This window comes from Podarcis cretensis (assembly GCF_951804945.1).
Source record: "Podarcis cretensis genome assembly, chromosome: 9".
NCBI lineage: Eukaryota > Metazoa > Chordata > Lepidosauria > Squamata > Lacertidae > Podarcis > Podarcis cretensis.
This window is the reverse complement of record NC_137178.1, coordinates 75,923,772-75,943,699: the sequence shown is the minus strand read 5'-3', so window position 1 is coordinate 75,943,699 and position 19,928 is coordinate 75,923,772. Positions and strand designations below refer to the sequence as shown.

The following is a 19,928-nucleotide window of genomic DNA, read 5'->3' as shown; positions in this document are numbered from 1 at the left end:
ACAAAGAAATATAAGCTACAACCCAGGGCAAGAAAGAGGTAGAAGTGAAAGGTAAACAACAGAACTTAGAGCAGTTATGACATGGCAGTAAGTACCTTTCTAACAGAGACAGATTTAGCGGGATTAAAGGCCTGCTCTGTGGGATCGAGCCCTTCAATTGTTTCCGTACAGTCTGAGAGGGGAGCATCCTGCAACAGTAAATTGAGTGAACAGAGCAAACCAAGCTCGGGCTTTAGATCATCAGCTTAAAGCATTATGGCATGGGATAAATATCATGCAGAAAAACAGTAAATTGTGATACAGAAGCAATGGCAATGAAGCAACATGCACCAATACACTAACCCCAACTTGAAAAATTCCCTGGCCATGATGATGACTAGTCAAACTGCATAAAAGTACAATAAAAAAAAAAATAACTGGGCTAGCTTTTGCATCTCTAAAATCTACTGAGTGAAGTCATTTGGTTCTATGCTTTCTCTGAAAAAGCATACATTATACCTATTTAAAAACAATAAAGGTAAGACAATATCTTCAAATGAGTATGTCCTAAAAAGAAAGTTTGCAATGAAGAGTTCATTGCTGACTAAATGTACTGTAGCAATAATGGCTTTGGACTCAGCAGCTTTTTCAATACAGCTGTGACACAAAGTCTGACTAGTCAAGAGTGGGTTTTTAGCCCACAGAGAAGCAGCCTTGGTGTCTCTCATGCACTGCAACCAGCACCAAAGGCAGTATACTTGCTAATAACATGCTTCCCACTGAGTTTCTGACCTAAACATGGTTGCAAAGACAGCAAAATGTTACCTCTAAAACTTACCTTATAAACAGTTAACTTCTGCCGATTAAAGAATAATTTCATAGTGATACATTAGGTGACAGCAGGAATGTACTATAAAGTAACTCTAAGTTTGTATTTTAAGCAGGCTATGTGCTCACCTGAACGAGGCTCCTGTCCACAACAACCCCAGAAAGAACCTGTGACTGTGGGCCAGCAGTTTTAATGTCTTGCAGGTTTTGCTCTCGGATCTGTAAACGATAAATACATTAATTGCATATGAATAACAGAGAGAACGTAACTCACCTGCCTGTGTGCACCACAATATGAGCGCCTGCATATGAACCTCGGTCAAGTTGGTTTGGATATATACGGTATCAGTTCCATCAATTACCACTGCAGGATACTATTTTATATTTTATTACACGTTTGGGACCACAAGCATCAGTCTCTCAAAAGCTTCCAGGGGTAAAAGGTAAAGAGTACCCCTGGACAGTTAAGTCCAGTCAAACTTGACTATAGAGTGTGGCACTCATCTCGCTACAGGCCAAGGGAGATGGCGTTTGCTGCAGACCATTTTCTGGGTCATGTGGCCAGAATGACTAAACAGCCTCTAGGATCCTGCACTAAACCCCAAATTTTGTGACTGCAAATTGGCAGATTTCTTTCTTTCCATAGGCTTAGTTTGAATGCATTGTTCTTGTTTTGCAAAAGAAAATCTTATGAGCAATGCAAGGGAGTATGTTCATTGCTACACCCACAACAATAAGCAAATTGTATCAAAAATTCCAAAGATCAATTCTTAGAAATAGTGCACAGACATAATATCTACCTACCTTTCTAAAATGCAAAATTATGACTTTAGGGACAGTGTGAACAGCAACATGGTTAGCTTCTTAAATATGCATTCAAAAGTAATCAGTGTTGACTTGGAAAGCCAAGGGATGTATGAATACATGAATAGGGCGTGGGAGGGAGGGGATTGTTTGAAAAACCAATCACTATCTAAGCAATATATTTGGCACACTTAATATATGCCAGCCTTCCCAACCTGGAGCCCTCCAGAGGTTTTGGACTGCAACATCAGCCCTAGCTAATGGTCAACAATCCAAACTACCAGTGGGGGACTAGATTAAGAAAGGCTGGCTTACACCAACAGCCGCTGTGCTATTCTGACCAGTTCTTGCCAACTTGAGGAAAGGGATATGAGACTGTTTAGCAAACATGGCCTGTAAGTAACTTATTACAAACTGAAAAGTCAAATCCCACATAGGAGAAATGTTTCGTCTAATTAGCACTCATATTTTTAAGGCATTTTGTCTTTATTTTTGATTCTCTTGAGATTTCAGCTATGATATAGGCGTACTTTCAATGTGGACTATAAAAAAACATCCAGAGATTACAGATAGATTGCCAGTACAAACCTTGTTCCTCATTTCTTGGACTTCCTTTGGGTTAGTGTTCAATGGAACAAATAGATTTTGGACAGCAGAGGTGGCAGTTCTATGTCCATCCTCTTTAGTCCACTGTAATATCAAGAACAATTACATAAAATCAAAATTGCAGTAATGGCTAGAACATTCATAGAAGCAAGTTTACAGCACAGTAAATCATGCATATACAGAACCGAGAAATGAATCAATGACTGCATTCCAGTATTTGTAAAGACATAACCATCTCTCAGCTTTGAAACAGCTGTTAAGCTGGTTTTTTGTAATTCAGAGCAAATATTTCAAAAAACTAAATATGAAAAGGAATGAAGTATACCACAAGATCCTGAAAAATGCGTCAAAAGATCTTGTTGATTTTTCTGATTGTCTATATTAACTTAACAATACTCCAAGAAATGTGAACTAGCTAAAAAATGTTACTTTGCTATTTGTATTAACCACAGAAGGCTGTTTCCTGGAAGCAAGTCTAACCGTACTCAGGCCCCATCTGCACTACACATTTAAAGCTGTATCATACCACTTTCAACAGTTATGGCTTCCTCCAAAGAATCATGGGAAATGTAGTTTGCTAAGGGTGCTATGAGTTGTTAGAGGCCACCTATTCCCCCTTCCAGAGCTGCAGTTTACAGAGTTCCCTGGGGAAAGTGATTGACTGTTAAAGCACTCTGGAAATTGTAACAAACTCAAGTTCCCAGGATTCTTTGGGAGAAACCATAGCTGTTTAAAGTGGCATGATACTGCTTTAAATGTATAGTGCAGATGGAGGCTCAGTACAGGACTGAGCCATTAAAATATAAATCTATTAACAATGCCAAACTTCCTCGACTGTCTTTTAATTTCCACATCATTGATTCACTTCCCTGATATTTAGACACATCAAAGCCAACAGAAAGCACAAGATGACAGGAATATGAAAAGCAGTGTGATGTCAATAACCAGGTTGAGTGAACGATTCTGTACTATGAGGAAAGAGTGGGCATCACCAAAGTTTGGATTCAAAACAAAACTCAATGTAGTTTTCAGAATTGTTTTTGCACAGGCAAATAGATGGATCAGCCTAAGAAAGGAGTTTGGTGATGTCAAAATATTTTGTATAAAGCTTACAGATTCAAAGATTACAAAAAATAAAAACCCATACACAAAGCACTTCCATGATTTCTTTACAGAAGGTTGTTTCATATGGCCAGTACATTTAGTATGTTGGAAGGCAACTTTGTGCCACAACGATCTTTTAAACGCTCAGTCTCATAAATTATACACCAATTATTGCACAGAAAATGTACTGAACATTGAAACAAACCCGTTTAAAGATGCTATTCCCCCCAAATAATTTTAAGACGAAAGATAGCCAGAAATAGAACTCTTAAAAAAAGCAACAGAATTTAAAAAAATGTTTTGCAAGTATGAAGTAAAAAGATGGAATGAACATGGAGCTATGGATACTCACTGATTCTTATCTTTTCACATAAAAATAACTCCAGGTTTTTATTAAAGATATTTAACAACAGTATTAAGAACCTTAGTATAACTGGTACTTTAAAAATATTTAAGAGCATTAAAAATCAAATACACAAACCGAGTAAGATTACATTGTTCTAGCAAAATATTAAAACAAGCTTATGGTTTCAAGTGATTCTTTCATTTTATACTTATTTCAGATATTCACTTCATTACATGTGTTCAAAACACACAAACTCTCATCAATATTTTTACAACATAGGCCACTAACTCTTTCTAGAATAAAAGAAGGGTTTGACAGTACTAGATATAGGATAGCAAAAGGGGAGGGAGTCACCACACAAAGAATCTCTCCTTTGGATTCCATTTTCTCCGTGGATTTTTAGATGGCACTACCTTGACTAAGAGCAACTACATTCCCCATTAATCATTCTGAAAGGGAGAAAAAAGCAACCAAGATTTAGGGGGTTTTCCACTGACAGCAAATGAAAGTATTCAAAGGAGAAGAGGAGAAAGTTAACAACTTTTGAACAATATGATTTTTCATGCTCGACACTGATCTGTACTAGAATGGCTATGAAGGACTCTATGTTCTTGTCTCAAGTTCCTACATTGTCAGCTATGTATCAATCAGCCACTTTAAAGCCGGCATCATGCACAAAATCTGGATTTTAGAATAGAATAGTATACACTATCACAATAAGCATTTCCAAACAGCTATCCACACGATAGCATTTGAAAACCTTTAAGTCAAGACTGAAGTGCATATTTTAACTTTGTAAACAGCAATGTTAAACGAAGTTTCCCCGAACAGTGCCTGGTGGTTGCCTGAGCTGCACTTTAGTCATGCCACACCCAGCTGGTACTAGAGGAAAGATTTTCAAATTATGGCCATCTACTTACATGCAACAATTCATGCAGAAGGCTGTGAACACTGGGAGGCTTTAGGACAGACAGAAGCATAGTGGGGAGAGCAGCAAAAGAGGTCAATTTGTTAGGAAGCAAAAGGGCTTAAGAGGAAATAAAGCCTGTGGGGTTAAAACTCTCGTCATTTTTGGTAATCCACAGATCAGATAAAAGGCACTTCAGTATGATCCAAATCAAGACCCACAGATTTAACTAAAATGTGGTAATTGGCCAAGTACTTAAAACAAATACCACAAATTATGAAAAGGCAGCCTGGATACAGATTCGTAGACCAGCTAATTTCTGTGTTGAGAAGTGTTCATAATTTAGACAAAAATTAAAAAACTAATTTACTTTAAGTTTTAACTAGGATATTTCCCAGAAAGTACGACCAAAACTTCTCTGATAAAAAACCATTTAAGTAACTTGAATATATAAAACAGAACCAATAAGACATTGGCTTGTTCATTTATTGCTGGCTTAGCAGTCTTAAATGTATAGCTCTCTGCACCCTTCCATTCAAATTGCAATGAGAACGCAGGTCTAAATTGCATTACTAGAGCATATTAGAAAGGAATGTTTCAAGTGAAGCCAGATTAGACAGGAAAGAGGGAGGAGTTAATGTTGTATTTTATTCCCAAAGCCTCACAGTGCCTGCCACCCAAAGTTGCTCTACATCATCTAACTATGAACAGTAAGGTAGGCACAGACCAAGCAGTTGGTAATACAGCTTGGCACGCAGACACCGGACGAGAGAGACTGCAGCAAGGGTTTCACGTGATCGTGTGTAATGTTCGTCCACACCTTAGTCTTCGACTTGGGGCTGCCGCCATTCTGCCCTTCTTCAGAAGCATCATCTCCTCGGCCAGAATTCAGCCACCTTGTCTTCTCTCGCTGCTGTTTCTGAAAACTATGCCGCAGAGGAGAACAAGTGCCCGAGTCCCCATCGCTAGCAAAAGAATACCCCGTGACACTAGCAGGGATTTCCACGTCACTATATTTTTTAGATTTCTCTCTCAAAGCAGGGCATCGATAGGGGTAGCCAGTTCTGTAACCCTAAGGAAACACCATAGCAGAACACTGTCAACATGGCCTCAAAACCTACCCGTTAAACAAATTTACTGACAGCCATTATGGAAACATTTATACATGCATGCCAAGTTCTGCCCTTGAGTATCTTTGCCATTTTGGTGATCTGAGTTCACACAAATACATCAAATTACGAAACATGCTTTGAAGCACTTTAATTATATTGGCATGCCCATGAGTGAATCAGTATTATGTCAGTCCAAAGCTCCTTTGAACGAAACAAGTACAGTTTGCAATTAAGAGTAATAAATATGAACTAGAACATATGTCCAAGTCTCAGTTCTTCTCTTCTATGATGTAAAAACACAAGGCATCCAAGTGACCACTTGTAAACTGGGCGATGCCAATTGAAAAAAACAGATCAGGAGGAGGGCTGGGACTATCAGACTCCGTTAAAGAACACTTGTGCCTGCCCACCTTCAGTAGAAACTCTTCTCCAGATGCCCCTGTCACCTGAGGTGCAGTAGGGGGCTACCACGGAAAAGGGCCTCTTTGGTGGTGACCCTCTAATTATTATCTACTTGCATACCATCACCAGTGTGCATTACTGAATCCTCCCACTAGGGAAGTTCACCTGGTGTGTATGCTAATGCCATTTCAGAAACAGGAGAAAACCTTATTTGTTGAAGCTTTTTAGTTGTTTAAATTTAATCTGGTTTATTTTTTTCTCTTTTAGAATTATATTGCTTTGTTTCTGTTCTGTTTTTACATAATCACCCTCGAATATTGTTTGAAGGGTGTGTTAGACATTTTAAAAACCCATAAATAATAATAATGCTGAATTACTGCAAGTCTACAGCAATTTTGTTTTGTTCTTGCTATAAAGGAGATCAGGGTACAGTACAGTTAAGGACGAGCCTCTTGGCAGCTGCCATTGGAAATGGAGCTTCACAACCTACTCCTGGCATTCTCAGAAAGTGCTTTTCTTCCTAAACTTATTTGTCCTTTAATTATGTACATTGTCTAAACAGAAATGAAACCCTTGAGACCATTAGCATATGTTACAAGATCTTTCTGATGCTAAAAATCAGTTGAATAGTAGATTTTCTCTTACCAAATTATCAAGCATTCGCATAAGAGCTTCAAATTCCTGCTCTCCAGTCTGCCATTTGAGGTAAGGTGCTGTCCCCTCCCCTGCTAGAGGCTCATGACCACGAGACTTAGCCTTGTATTTTCCAGGGTCCAAGAGCACTAAGTTGTCTGCCCCCCCTGCACTGGCCAGAGTACGTACCTTAAAGTAATCAAAACAGATAAAAGTTTCTGTGATATTGAATAAATCAAACATATTTCAATGTCTAATCAATAATTATGCTAAATGTTTCATTACAATGTCTCTAATCAAAGTGCCATTTAATAATAGCAATAATATTTATTTTTTTTATATGCCACATCTGGCCGGGTTTTAAAGATAAAACTACTAATCCAATAAATTTAATTCAACACTACCATTCACTTACAGTGCTAAAATAAAAACCTGCCATATAGTTTCAGCAAATAAATCTTTTCATTACACTATCTGCTATACGCATTACCAGCCTGAGTTTTTTAAAATTGATGAAGATAAATAAATAAAAAATGAGATTAAAAAATAAAAAACAATTTAGCATGCTTACTTGGATCTCACAAGCAACAACCAAATTATGAATATAGTAGAAAGCCTCTTCCACGCTTTCTCCAACTGATACCAAACCATGATTTCTGAGTATGAGAACCTTGGAGAGGAGATAAAGAAAGAAAGTGTTGACAAGTAAGAAGAAAAACAAAACAGACTTTCTGCTTGCCTTTTGCGCCTTAGATGATGTTTGGACACTGACCTTGCTTTTGGGGCCCAGATTCTTCTGAATCAACACTTTCTCCTCCTCATCTACAAGAATTCCATGGTAATCATGATAGGTTACTTCCCCAAGGGACAGTGCCTCTGGAGAGATTGGCAAGAGACCACTTTTCATTGCTGACACCTAAGAAGATGACAACAGGTTTCATAAATAGACATTTACGAAGAAAAACAAATTCTTGGCAGAAGGATGACAGTATGGAGAAAGGCCCTTCCTTCAGGGCTAGGAAGGCAGTCTCCAAATTTCACTGCCAGAAGAGGCACTCCTCTCATCAACCCCTAAACCAGGTTTGGGGAATCTTTGGCCCTCCAGACGTTAAAGAACTACAACTCCAAACACCCCTTGCTATTGGCCATACTTACTAGGGTTGATGGGAGTTGCAGTTAACAAAATCTGGAGGGTCAAAGTTCCCCATGCCTGCCTTAGACAAACTCTAAAAATGAACAAAACCTGACCTAAGGAGGCAAAATATGAAACTGAAGAACCTCCATTGGGATGAAATAGAAATACCGCAAACTTTGTAGGCCCATGCACAGTGAAGCAGAGAGAGGAAGTAGGAAATAGACAGGAGCTAGTTCCTCAGATAAAATAAGATCAAAACTTTGTCTATTACAAGAAAGGGGCACCAATTTCAAGCCATGCTGACTTGGATAGGGATCAGGTTCCACACCTTACATGTGCACCTGCTATGTTAGCTGTGCAGCTACATACACCTGCCAATGAGACCTGCAAAGGGCTGGCCACTTCTGGATCTGGCCCTCTGCCCCAAAGTGGTTCCTCACCCTTGTCCTAATGGAATAAAACATATCTGTGGTAGACAGAACACACAGAGAGACTCTGTTCTACTTAATGATGTAAGCAGACAACTCCATTTACCGACCTACAGAAAGTTGGTAAGATACAGGGCAGCATACCTGCCCTCCTGAATAACAGAAATTAAGCAGTTAGTATAGATCAGACATGTCCAACAGGTAGATCGTGATCTACCAGATCACTGAATGTCTGCGGTAGATCACTGGTAGATCCCCAAACCCCCAAAAAATGGGCTTTCCTCCTTCCTAAAAAAAAAAAAAGTTCAACAGCTTTGACCTGAACCCCAAAAAAGGGGGTAGTTCAATACCAGTTTTTAACTCTGTGAGTAGATCACAGTCTCTTGGGAGTTGGCCACCCCTGGTATAGATTTTCCATTTCTCTCCTCAAATAGAAGAGGACAGCTAGCATAGGAATGTCAAAAACAAATGCATCCCAGGATGTAAACCCTAATTTCATTAATCCTCTAAGACAGATTCTTTTGGGGTGCATAGTCCTCTGCAGAACACAACTTCCAAAGGCCCCATCAGATGAAGCAAATGTGTCAATTTTTTCTAGAAGGCTGTTGTGTTCTTCCCACCCAAGACTGACCAAGAAGACACAGTGTCCTATGCTGGGTGATGCCGTCTTGACCTTCCTACACAGTGCTTTCAAGTTTATCTCCAGAGTAAATGCAAAGAATTTTAAATATGAAAATTTCTTTCTCTTAGATACATTTAGGGTATATTTTCTGTATTTTAAAAAGCTTTGTAATTTCTACCCCTCAATGCCCCTACTTTTCTGGATTGGGAAATAAGTACCCCATGTGTTCTTTCTCCTCCTGGACTGGTGCAGTGCAGTACAGTGGTGCCTCGCAAGACGAAAAGAATCCGTTCCGCGAGTCTCTTCATCTTGTGGTTTTTTCGTCTTGCGAAGCAAGCCCATTAGCGGCTTAGCGGATTAGCGCTATTAGCGGCTTAGGGGCTTAGCAGATCAGCTGATAAGCGGCTTAGCGGATCAGCTGATAAGCGGCTTAGCGGATCAGCTGATAAGCGGCTTAGAAAAAGGGGGGGAGGGGAAAAAACCCGCAGGAACTCGCAAGACATTTTCGTCTTGCGAAGCAAGCCCATAGGAAATTCGTTTTGCGAAGCACCTCCAAAACGGAAAACCCTTTCGTCTAGCGGGTTTTCCGTCTTGCGAGGCGTTCGTCTTGCGGGGCACCACTGTACTTTACATGAAATTTCCCCACCACTAGAGGAAGAAGGAACTTCTTACCGCTGCTCCTGCCGGCGTGTGAATATGAACGATGCACTTAATGTCAGGTCGAGCTGCATAAATAGCCGAGTGCAATGTGAAGCCAGCCTGATTAACTCCCAAATTAGTGCTTCCACGATCAACAACATCACCTTGAATATTTATTTTAACCTGGTAACATAAAATAGCATTAATTCTAGAAATGAGCCTACCGTCCTATCGCAGGAGAGAAACAGGCTCAGTATTTTCAAACACCCCCCCCTCAATGAAAGCAAATATAAGATGGATACAAAAGCAGCAGTCACATCAAATAAGGAGAGGAACAAATCAGTTGATCAGTCGCTCACCAGAGCACCCTACCCACTCTGGCAAGTACCCCCAGGAGGGGGGGCAAGGGGCTTCTTTCCTTTTGCATTGGGCTTTCACAAGGGGTGAAAGCAGCAGGGAGATGCTGCTGGCAGTTTCTCTTCTTATGGGGAAAACGGCGGGGGGGGGAGTGCCCCTCACTCCCACTGAAAAGGCTTTTACAGGGGTTTATTTTATGCTACTCTTCGAAGGTGTTTACACAAATACATTAGAAATATTTTGCATTGCAAGCATAGTTCTGTATTATGGTGGAATGTGGGGGAGGAAAACGAACACCTAATTTTAATCGTCAAAATATTTGGGCCCAGATAATGAAAAATCACCACATTCTCTCAATATATCTGAGTGGCTGTGCTGAGCTTGTAGAAAGGTTTGTTAAGATTAGAGGGGGTTTTTAAGAGGCTCAAGATCCATGGAATGACTACAGCCAACTGGAGACTTTACAGACAGATAATATGCTTTTCAGAATTATTTGCATCTTTATAGGTTTTCACATATTCTTTTATTTGATGATGAAAAGAACAGTAATCATGTTGAAAGCAGGATTAAAATGTCATTCATAACACCTCAAACATTTGTGCAATTCAACATTAGAAGGATTTTGCAACTTTTTAGGAGTTCTTACCATTTTCATATTAACACTATTGGAAAGTTTATTTTTTTAAAAAAGAAATGTTTAAAAAACCATGTCTTAGGCTGCATTCACGCATGGGGTGTGTATTGCATTAGTGCTTCTGTCCTGACCTCCTAATGTTCTTCTCGCACTGCAGTACCTGTATGTTAAGGAAAGTGTTTATTGAGTTAAATTCACATGAGTTGGTGATGCTGGCTCATGCCCCACAATGCACCTGGATGAATCTGGTTCCTCTCTCATGCATGTTACTGGACATTTGGCAAGTAAGTTCGTGTATGAAAAGGCTCAGGTTACTGCACACAGTGAGGGTCCACAGTGAGAGTCGTGGTAAGAGATTGCAGGACTTGAAGGCTATCTGCTGGAACTGTGTTTTTGTGTGAAGACTTTTTGAAGAGATCATCTGAGAAGAAGTTGGAGAACTGCCAGACTTCAGAACTCAGAGAATTCAGTCAAGTTGTTCAGGTCTCCGAACAACTGAACTTAGAACTTGCTAACGGACTTTGGTTCAAAAGGACTTTGAAGTACAGAACCCTCTCTGGGACCAGAGAGAGAAACGCCTTTGTGTAACCTGTATATAGAATGTATGTGCCAAGTAAAACAACTCTGCTAAGAACAGCTGTTTTGTGTTGAAGAGCTTAACTGCTTTGCTGAAGCTTCTACAGCGCACATACACAGAACAAGATCTATAGGAGGGAGATAAATACACCCCGCATACCACCATATTGCACTAAATTTCATTCAAGCCGGCAGGTAATGCAGTGTGAAAGGTAGGTAAAAATAATCAGGATTCTACCTCTGCTCAACAGCTGATGAGCAGAGGTATCATTGCTGGGGTATGCGTGATCAAAAGGGAAAGCTCTCTGTGCAGTATCACACCCACACACCCCAATTCAACCCAACTGTTGAGCAGTTGTGTGTGTTGATGCCCCACAAGCAGCTATCTTTTAAGGAAACAGCTTCTGGTGCATCACCCAGAACCTGCAGGATTGCAGTTGATCCCTGGGATGGGTAGCTGAGAAAAGCCACTAGTGGAACCTCACCCCTATTATCTTGCAGGATCACAGCTGTTATGGGGAGCGGGCAATCCTTGGTGGGGGGGGGGGGAGATGAGGCTCCACAACTGACCTACTTTAAGGGAAAACCAGTTTCAGAGCCTCTCCTGTTGAGGGGAGGGGCAACGGGGGGCACAAGGCTTTGCAACCCTTTCCTTAATGAAAGCAGAGCATCCTGCAGGGCCTCAGTCAGTGCAGAAATTCCACGCTTGCAAGCTGATTGTGTTCTGGAAGCAAGTAACACCGAAATGAATGCTGAACCTGTGCCGTGTTCCACTAGATTTCTAAAAGTATGTAATGTGAAAGCCTGAATATAATGTGTATATTAACATTTAGAGAAATGCCAGTAATGAACTGCTGTGTGAATGCAGCACAAATAATTTACCAGTAAAACCAGCACTCTTTGAGTGATCTTATTTGCTGTCTAATATACAGGTTCTGGTCTGTGCAAACTAACATCTTGAAAACTTCCAGAACTTTAGAAACCGGGTTCTCACACTTCCCCATTCCTGTGATGGGGGTGGGGACGGATCCTGAGCTACGTAGGAAAGGATGCAGCATCTAGATCTCAAGTGTTCAGCAAACAAGAAAAAGGAATGAGTATAATTTACAAGGAGGTGATCCTAACTATCTACTTAACTAATTTTACCTCCCAAAAACACAGGTGGTGAGATGCTGTTCAGGCAGTGGTCAAAGGAAGACTACAGGGTAGTAAAGTGCTTACTTGCTCTTGCCACATGGGGTCTGCCCACTCAAAGGAAGGGACAAGTGCTAGATCCTATTTTCTAAAGTGCTAGAAGTTTTAGATGCTTCTTTGCACAGGCGCACAACCCACTGATATGACTACATAAATACCACAAAGAAATAGCTTGCAAATTGACTGTAGGGAAGAACTTGTTACAAATTCAACATCATCATCATCATCATCATCATTATTATTATTATTTTGCAGATACAGGAAAAAGGAAACATCGTCAAGTCAGCTCATATTAATAAGAAAAATTATCCCACCAATCTTGATTTAAATATATATATTAATATAAGCAGTTCATTTGTCCAAATGGATGCTCAAACAAGATGGATGATTATAAGATTAAAAGTTTAAAAGTAGAAAGGGCAGAATACCCTTGCACATAAGAGATGGAGTGATTAAATACTACAGTCCCAATCCAAGGTCAGTTGTGACCAAATTATATTGATAGCAACTGGCCTTAAGTTACTAATGACTAACTTGTTCCATTGCCTTTAATAGTGCTCTGTCACATCTAAATGGAGCTGTATTGTGATCCGATGTTCAGGATTCTCATTTGTTGGAACAAAAGAGTCTTTCACTTACCAGACTGGATGCAGTAACTTCACTATAGAGAAGCCCAAAAGGCACAATGAGAAAGTGTTCCTGCTCTGAATTTACTCTGACCTACAAAAAAGACAAAGAAAAAAGAATGAAAACTGAGTATGTAAAAACAAGGAAACATCACTTTAAATAACTGATTTACAAAAAAGACAAAATCTAGAAATTGCAAAATGCATATAATTCAGATGCACTGGAAAAAGTCATTATTACACATAGTAGTAGTAGGATGTAAAAGTGTATTTCCTGCCCTTCACCAACAGCTCTCAGGGCTTGTTACAATTAGAACAATTTAAACAGATTACAGTTGGGTGAATAGGTTGGGCCCTGACAACACATATATTAGATGTGAAAGAGCTTGGGTAAAGAGATGTGTCTTCAGCATTTATACAGTATTATACAGCATAAAAACCATATAAAGAAGCCAGATGCAGGCCAGAGGGCCGTCCGTTAATAACTTAGGGTCTGCCACAGAGAATGATCTCTCCTGGGCCCCCTCCCTCAAGTGAACTTCTGAGAAAGGCAGAACCGCAAGAGGGCCCCCTTTGCTGATCTTAACACCTAGGAATGTCTGCAAGGAAGGAGGTTGTCTTCCAAATATATGGAGCCTTAGTCATTTAGGGTTTTAAACACGAGCGGGTGCACCTGAAATTAGGCCCAGAAAAGAACTAGCACTGAATGCAACTGTTTTAGAACAGGAGTTGCAATAATTCTACAAGCGACTTTGGCCAGTAATCTGGTTGCTGCATTTTGCACCAGTTGAGGTTTCAGAATAGCGTTCAAGGGCTGCCCTATGTAGAGTGAATTGCAATAATCCAATCTGGATGTAGCACGGAGTACTATGTCCAAGACACCTCTGTCCAAAATGGGCAGTAGCTGGTGAACCAGCTGTACCTGGAAATAGCCACTCCTAGCCACTGAGGCCACCAGGGCCTCAAGTGACCATGTTGGATCCAGGAGTATCCCCAAGCAACAAACCTGCTTCTTCCAGGGGAGTGTAACCCCATCTAGAACAGACTGTCTTCCCACCTCCTGGACTTGAGAACTTGGAACATAAGTACATGTAAGAATACAGATACAGTGGTGCCCCGCAAGACGAACGCCTCGCAAGACGGAAAACCCGCTAGACGAAAGGGTTTTCCGTTTTGGAGGTGCTTCGCAAAATGAATTTCCCTATGGGCTTGCTTCGCAAGACGAAAATGTCTTGCGAGTTCCTGCGGGGTTTTTCCCCTCCCCCCCTTTTCCTAAGCCCTAAGCCGCTTATTAGCTGTTCCGCTGATAAGCCGCTAAACCGCTAATAGCGCTAATCCGCTAAGCTGTCAATGGGCTTGCTTTGCAAGACGAAAAAACCGCTAGACGAAGAGCCTCACGGAACGGATTAATTTCATCTTGCGAGGCACCACTGTACTTTGTTTTCACGATACATGTTTGAACAAATGCTTTCACACTCAGACTACAAACATTAATGAGAGTTTAGACCAGACTTTCCCAACCTGGTGCCTTCCAGATGTTAGATTACAGTTCCCATCATCTCTAACCATTGGTCACACTGGTCTGGCTAATAGAAGTTGTCATCTCTGGGCCATAATGCCTATAGCACGATGACAATTACCAGCTCTGAGAATGAAGGGCAGTGAGATCCACGTGAACTGCTCTTAACTCAATTCATAATTCCTATGAAGTTCTAATGAGAAGTGAAGGGACTCTAGAAGGGTCCAGAATAGACATGTCACTTAATTTTGAACCTATGAACATTCCCAAAGCAGCCACTATTTACGTTTATCCTGCAGTCTCAAATCTAATCAGCAAAACTGGTGTGAACAGGAAGAAAAAACCCTTTGCACACAAGAGAACTCTAACTTCATTCATGAAGGCTGGTGACCCAGTTTCCATCTTCTTCTCTACCTCAATGCCAAGTGGCTAGTTAAGAGATTTCACACAGCCTTTTCAGCAGACCACTTCCAGTTTGTAGGAATTGGGGTAATGGCTAAGTTTCAAAAAACATGCCCAACCCAACTCCTTCCTTCACCTGCAGCAATAGACTTAATGTGGGGGTGAATATAGCTGTGAACTGGAATTAGAGGACCAGCTCATTCTTCCCCCATCAAAGCAGATGGCTTTTAGCCAGCCTTAAATAAAGAGGAAGAGTACTTCTAACTAAATGAACATTTCTAACATACACATCTACTCTCTGCAATACCCCTGAAAAAACATCTATTCCCTGGAATATCCCTGGAAACTAAGTGTTCAGGGTGGGAGACTTTCACCGCCAGGCAATGGACAGGAGTGATTTCATATAAGTATGAAATAGCCTGGGAGGAAAGACACTGGAGAATGTGACAGATCCTCTAAAGTTATCTCCTGCGAGGAAATCCTTGAGGCCTTCACCTTTGAAGTGTTACACCCCTCTCTTTCATTTTACGCTTAGTTGAGATCAGGGCAGGGTGTGGGTCTGTCACTCACGTGGCCCAGAGGATGAGCCAACAACAAACAGCACCAAGCATATGGCAAAGGACTGCAGGCTTATGCTCTGTCTGCCCAACCAGAAGTCAAAGGTGGGAAAGGCAAAACTGAACTGCAGCCTCCTCTCAAAGCCTCGTTTCTTTCAAGTTGGGACACTGCCTCTCTCCATCTCTCTCTGTTGCTGGCTCCAGCAGACAGGCCCAAGAAGGGAAAAGTGCCAAACACTTTCCCCATGAATTGCTTCACAAATCACATCTAAGGTACGCACACAAAAATGTAAAGTGTGAGTAAGACAGATCTGTTTTTGAAAACATGCACATCCTAATATGTTTGGTATTCAGACAGCAGATTTGGGAAAACAATGATTTGATCAAGAGCAGTCTTTGTGTAGGGACTGCTATTTGTGGAAGGGCTGGCAACCTAGCAAAATTTGCTTCTCACAGAACAGGGAGAATAAGCTATTTTCACCAATTTTCACCTCCTCCATCACTGTTCGGAGGGCTTCAACTGTTAAGAAAAACCACGAGAGAAAATCAGAAGTCTGGAAACCTCTTCACAATTAAGCTTTATAATAAAATACAAGAGTGACTTCAATTCTTACTACAGCTGTAGCTTAATGCTTATTTGGCACATGAGTAAGCTCATTGTGATGCTATTCATTCTTCTCAAGCGTTAATGACATGGGTGCCAATAAATTACTCACAGTATAGACATCTGGAGCACACAGGCCAAATGGTTTCACTTAAGATGTGAAGTTCCAACAGTTATACTAGATTTTAAAAGAGATACAGTAGATGTCCCACTACTTTGTCAATGGAGCATAAAAATTGCTTATAGTAAGATAAATACTGTTACTGTTTATTAAATTTCATTTCTATCTAAGGAAACAAGGGTAAACTTTTCCAAAATATTATTTTAGTATGAAGACTTTTCAAATCTCCTTTTTATTGAATTAGTTGGGACATATCAGCAGGCAACCAATATTTCCAAACTGCGGTGTGAATTTCAGTAATAGCATCTTTACCATTTCATCTGTTCTCTTAACCATGAACAGACAATTTCTTAATTTTGGGAAGTGGTGTTAGGGTTATTCTACGGGCACAACTCCAGGACCTAAAGCAATTCAATCCCTTCACAGTCACCCATGGTTTTTAATAAAACTGGTGTCAACTAGCAGTAAAATCATCGCTGGTACAGTACTTAGTATTTAGAACCAGGAGCTAGAACATTCACCAACTAAGTAATTTTCTTTAACATAATTTTTATATCCCTTAACTGTAAATAAAACTTCTAAACAGATTACAAAAAATATACAACATACAATAAAATAGTTAATAAAGGTCAAAATTAAAACAAGTTTTTTAAACTGCCAAAAACGGTCTCTGAAAGATCCACCCCCCCAAGAAGCAATGATCTTTTGCCTTCCAGAACATAAATATACAGCAACACACGAAGTTATATGAACTGCATGCAGAAACCCATTTCCCTATCTCCCGCAAATGAAATGAAGACAATTTTCTATTACACCCAGATCCAAAATTGATAAGGGCCACTAGGGGCCAGATAAAGTTTTGTAAACCGCTATGAGGTATTTTAAAATCAAGCGTTGTATGAAATAAATTAAGTTGTTTCAAACGACTGGACTCCTCCAAAGTTGGTTATTCCTATTCTACCCTAAACAACAAATAAAAAGGAGAAATATAGATATAGATGATTTAATACTCACTGTTATGTGATTGTAAATAAGCTGTGACCACCCAAAGAGGTCAGCTAGTCTGTAAAAAGCTGCCAACTTGCATCTCAACAGTTTCTCACCCTTGTCATAAGCAATTGAATCTGAACCCCTGAGATCATTCACAGGGGTCACCATGCCAAGACCTGGGGAAAGGGAAAGAAATGCCCAATATGATTTACATCTCTTAATAACAATGTCTAAATGGTGTGGCCATACCCTCATTCCAACAGGAGGCTAACACCATAGTCAAGTCAATTCACAATATGAAATCTGAATCCTTTCAGCTGATGCAAGGCACCACACCCGTTTAATGAGGAACTTCTCTTTTAAAACTGAAATCTACATCTATTCTCTTTCACTGAAGCATAACAAAACCATTCCAGCACTTATTACAAAATCTCCTAATTTCCTAATCTTAATACAATAAATTCTTGAAACAAAATTAGAGCCAGTTCTCACTAAGAGAGTTGTTTCAAAACTGCACTGTTTACATTCATGTTTGGATTAGTCCACTCTTAGCTTTGAATTCACCAGCTGCAATCCCTATCCACTCCCAAAATATCTGCTGGAACTCACTCATGTTAAGGGCAGCCATTCCACCGTGAGGTGCTGCTGGGTAGACATTTGGAACATTTGTCGTCATGAAATCTGCAATCTGCTGTAAAGCCAGTAGACCTGTTGGGTTCTTTCCTTTCTTAAATTGTTCCTGGATCATCGATTCCAATTCTTCACAAAATGCCTAACAATAGAATACCATGTTAGACACCGAAATACTGGAGAACCTCAAGCAAATTGGATTCTCTTAATTCGTCCCTTCCACATCTCTTGTCATTAATGCTTCTCACAGACAGAAGCATCTCTCTAGGAATAATTATTGAGCCTGCTCCTGCTTTTTGCTGCACTGTCTGAATAAGGGTCTTGAGGCAGAAGAGACAGACACACAAGTTCTTGTCAACACTGTGTCCCATATACTACTGTTATTTAAACCCAGTAGCTTCATAGCAGCTTGACTGCATCCTGGGATCGGGTGCTCTCATGGTGAGAAGTGAGGTGTGTGATGTCTGGAAGAGGGCTCCCTTCTCTGAAGTTTTTCAACAGTTAACTATGATTCTTTTTAATGTTGTTGCCAGTTTTCATCCAAATTTTGAAATTTTGTTAGTTTCTTGTTGTATTGTATTATTATTGCTTAAGCAGCCCTGAGAATATTTATATTGAAGGATGTCAGAAATATTTCAAAAATAAATAACACATTACATCGAGAAGTTTTAACCAACTTATTCAACTGAGAATTACCCTTACTGCAAGTTGGCAGCTCAACACAACTGAGGACTGCTTCACAAAGAGCAATTTTACTACAGAGACCAAACTTGTGTACAACAAACGGCACAGATACAGCATTAAGAAGTAAAGTTTACATTTCGATTTGGCTATATCTTTGTGCTACAAGAACTTGTGGCTTTTGTTCTGTATCACCAGATGCTTTTGTCACAGGTAACTATGTAACCTGTCATTTTCTACATGGAAACTATATTGTACAAGAAAATAATTTTGTATAAAGCAGCCTAGAGTTGCTGAAATTCCTGATACCTTAATGACACCAGAGCTAAATGGTTTCACTCCACCTCCCACCCCACCCCACCCCAATTTTGGTTTCAGCGGCAATATACGCAGAAAACATGGATGCTTGCTGGAATGAGACCATAGCTGGGATTTATTTATGTCATTCACTAGATTTCTTAGCTGCCTGGGCAATACACAGCATAATTAAAAAATACAATAGAACTGTAAAATGCAAAAGGCTGTTAGGATGCTTTCACCAACAGGAAGCCTTTCCCAAGAATATTTCAACGTCCACTGTAATTAATCAGCCTGAACTTGATTGAAACTTGAGATTTGGAGGACTCCAAGGCAACAAAAGTACCTGCCACTGCAAAAAACAAATGAGGAGCTCCTGTGTGCCACAAACATACACAATGTGCCTTAAGTCACTTTGAATTCTGCCACACAAATTAATGCTGCCTTTTTGAGGAAATGTTTAAAAAACTGATTTTTTTGTTAGCTCTCTTCTAAAGTCATGCCTAAGTATTTATCCTTACTGGGCTCTGAAGGATCATGGAGACTCTCTTCTTCTGTTCCATCATATTGAAATCCTGGCGAAGGTCAGGAGCCATGTTCCTCTCTCGCAAGTACTCTGGGTTATTTTCATCCACTCTATCAAAATACCTCTCTTTATGAGGGGCTGCTGGAGGTGGTGAGGTTACCACCTCTGCTCTAGATTCACCATTCATAGCACCTTTTCAGTGGTTCTGTGGAATAAAAATCAATCAAAAGTATTCCAATTAATTCATCTGCTAAAGTTTAAATGAATACACTGGCCCCTATCCCTTTTCTCCACTTTATCCTTCAGTGGACATGGAGAGAAATAAAAGTTGTTGAATAAGGAAACAAAATCAGAACATAAGCATGATCACTGCAGATGGTGACAGCAGTCACAAAATTAAGAGACACCTGCCTCTTGGGAGAAAAGCAATGACAAACCTAAATAGCATCTTAAAAAGCAGAGACATCACCTTGCCAACAAAGGTCCGTACAGTGGTGCCTCGCAAGACGAAATTAATCCGTTCCGTGAGGCTCTTCGTCTAGCGGTTTTTTCGTCTTGCAAAGCAAGCCCATTGACAGCTTAGCGGATTAGCGCTATTAGCGGTTTAGCGGCTTTTAGCGATCAGCTGTTAAGCGGCTTAACGGCTTAGGAAAAGGGGGGGGGAGGGAA

The 19,928-nt window shown here is 40.3% G+C and overlaps 1 protein-coding gene across 6 annotated transcripts in view; it reads right to left on the bottom strand.

The window, feature by feature from the left end:
- ADD1 (adducin 1) overlaps positions 1 to 19,928 on the bottom strand; it is a 48,413-nt gene that overhangs the window by 16,923 nt on the left and 11,562 nt on the right. For 3 of the 6 annotated variants that reach the window (XM_079991542.1, XM_079991547.1, XM_079991543.1), the window contains exons 2-13: positions 19,255 to 19,464; positions 17,735 to 17,897; positions 17,150 to 17,301; positions 12,946 to 13,026; positions 9,579 to 9,728; positions 7,494 to 7,637; positions 7,293 to 7,391; positions 6,734 to 6,910; positions 5,302 to 5,646; positions 2,200 to 2,301; positions 937 to 1,026; positions 96 to 188 (exon numbers count right to left, since the gene is read on the bottom strand). In XM_079991542.1, coding sequence (XP_079847668.1) covers positions 96 to 188; positions 937 to 1,026; positions 2,200 to 2,301; positions 5,302 to 5,646; positions 6,734 to 6,910; positions 7,293 to 7,391; positions 7,494 to 7,637; positions 9,579 to 9,728; positions 12,946 to 13,026; positions 17,150 to 17,301; positions 17,735 to 17,897; positions 19,255 to 19,446 — 1,788 coding nt within the window. In that variant the 5' untranslated portion in view covers positions 19,447 to 19,464. The remainder of the gene's footprint in view (positions 1 to 95; positions 189 to 936; positions 1,027 to 2,199; positions 2,302 to 5,301; positions 5,647 to 6,733; positions 6,911 to 7,292; positions 7,392 to 7,493; positions 7,638 to 9,578; positions 9,729 to 12,945; positions 13,027 to 17,149; positions 17,302 to 17,734; positions 17,898 to 19,254; positions 19,465 to 19,928) is intronic. The other 3 variants (XM_079991544.1, XM_079991545.1, XM_079991546.1) reach the window with 3 other exon arrangements.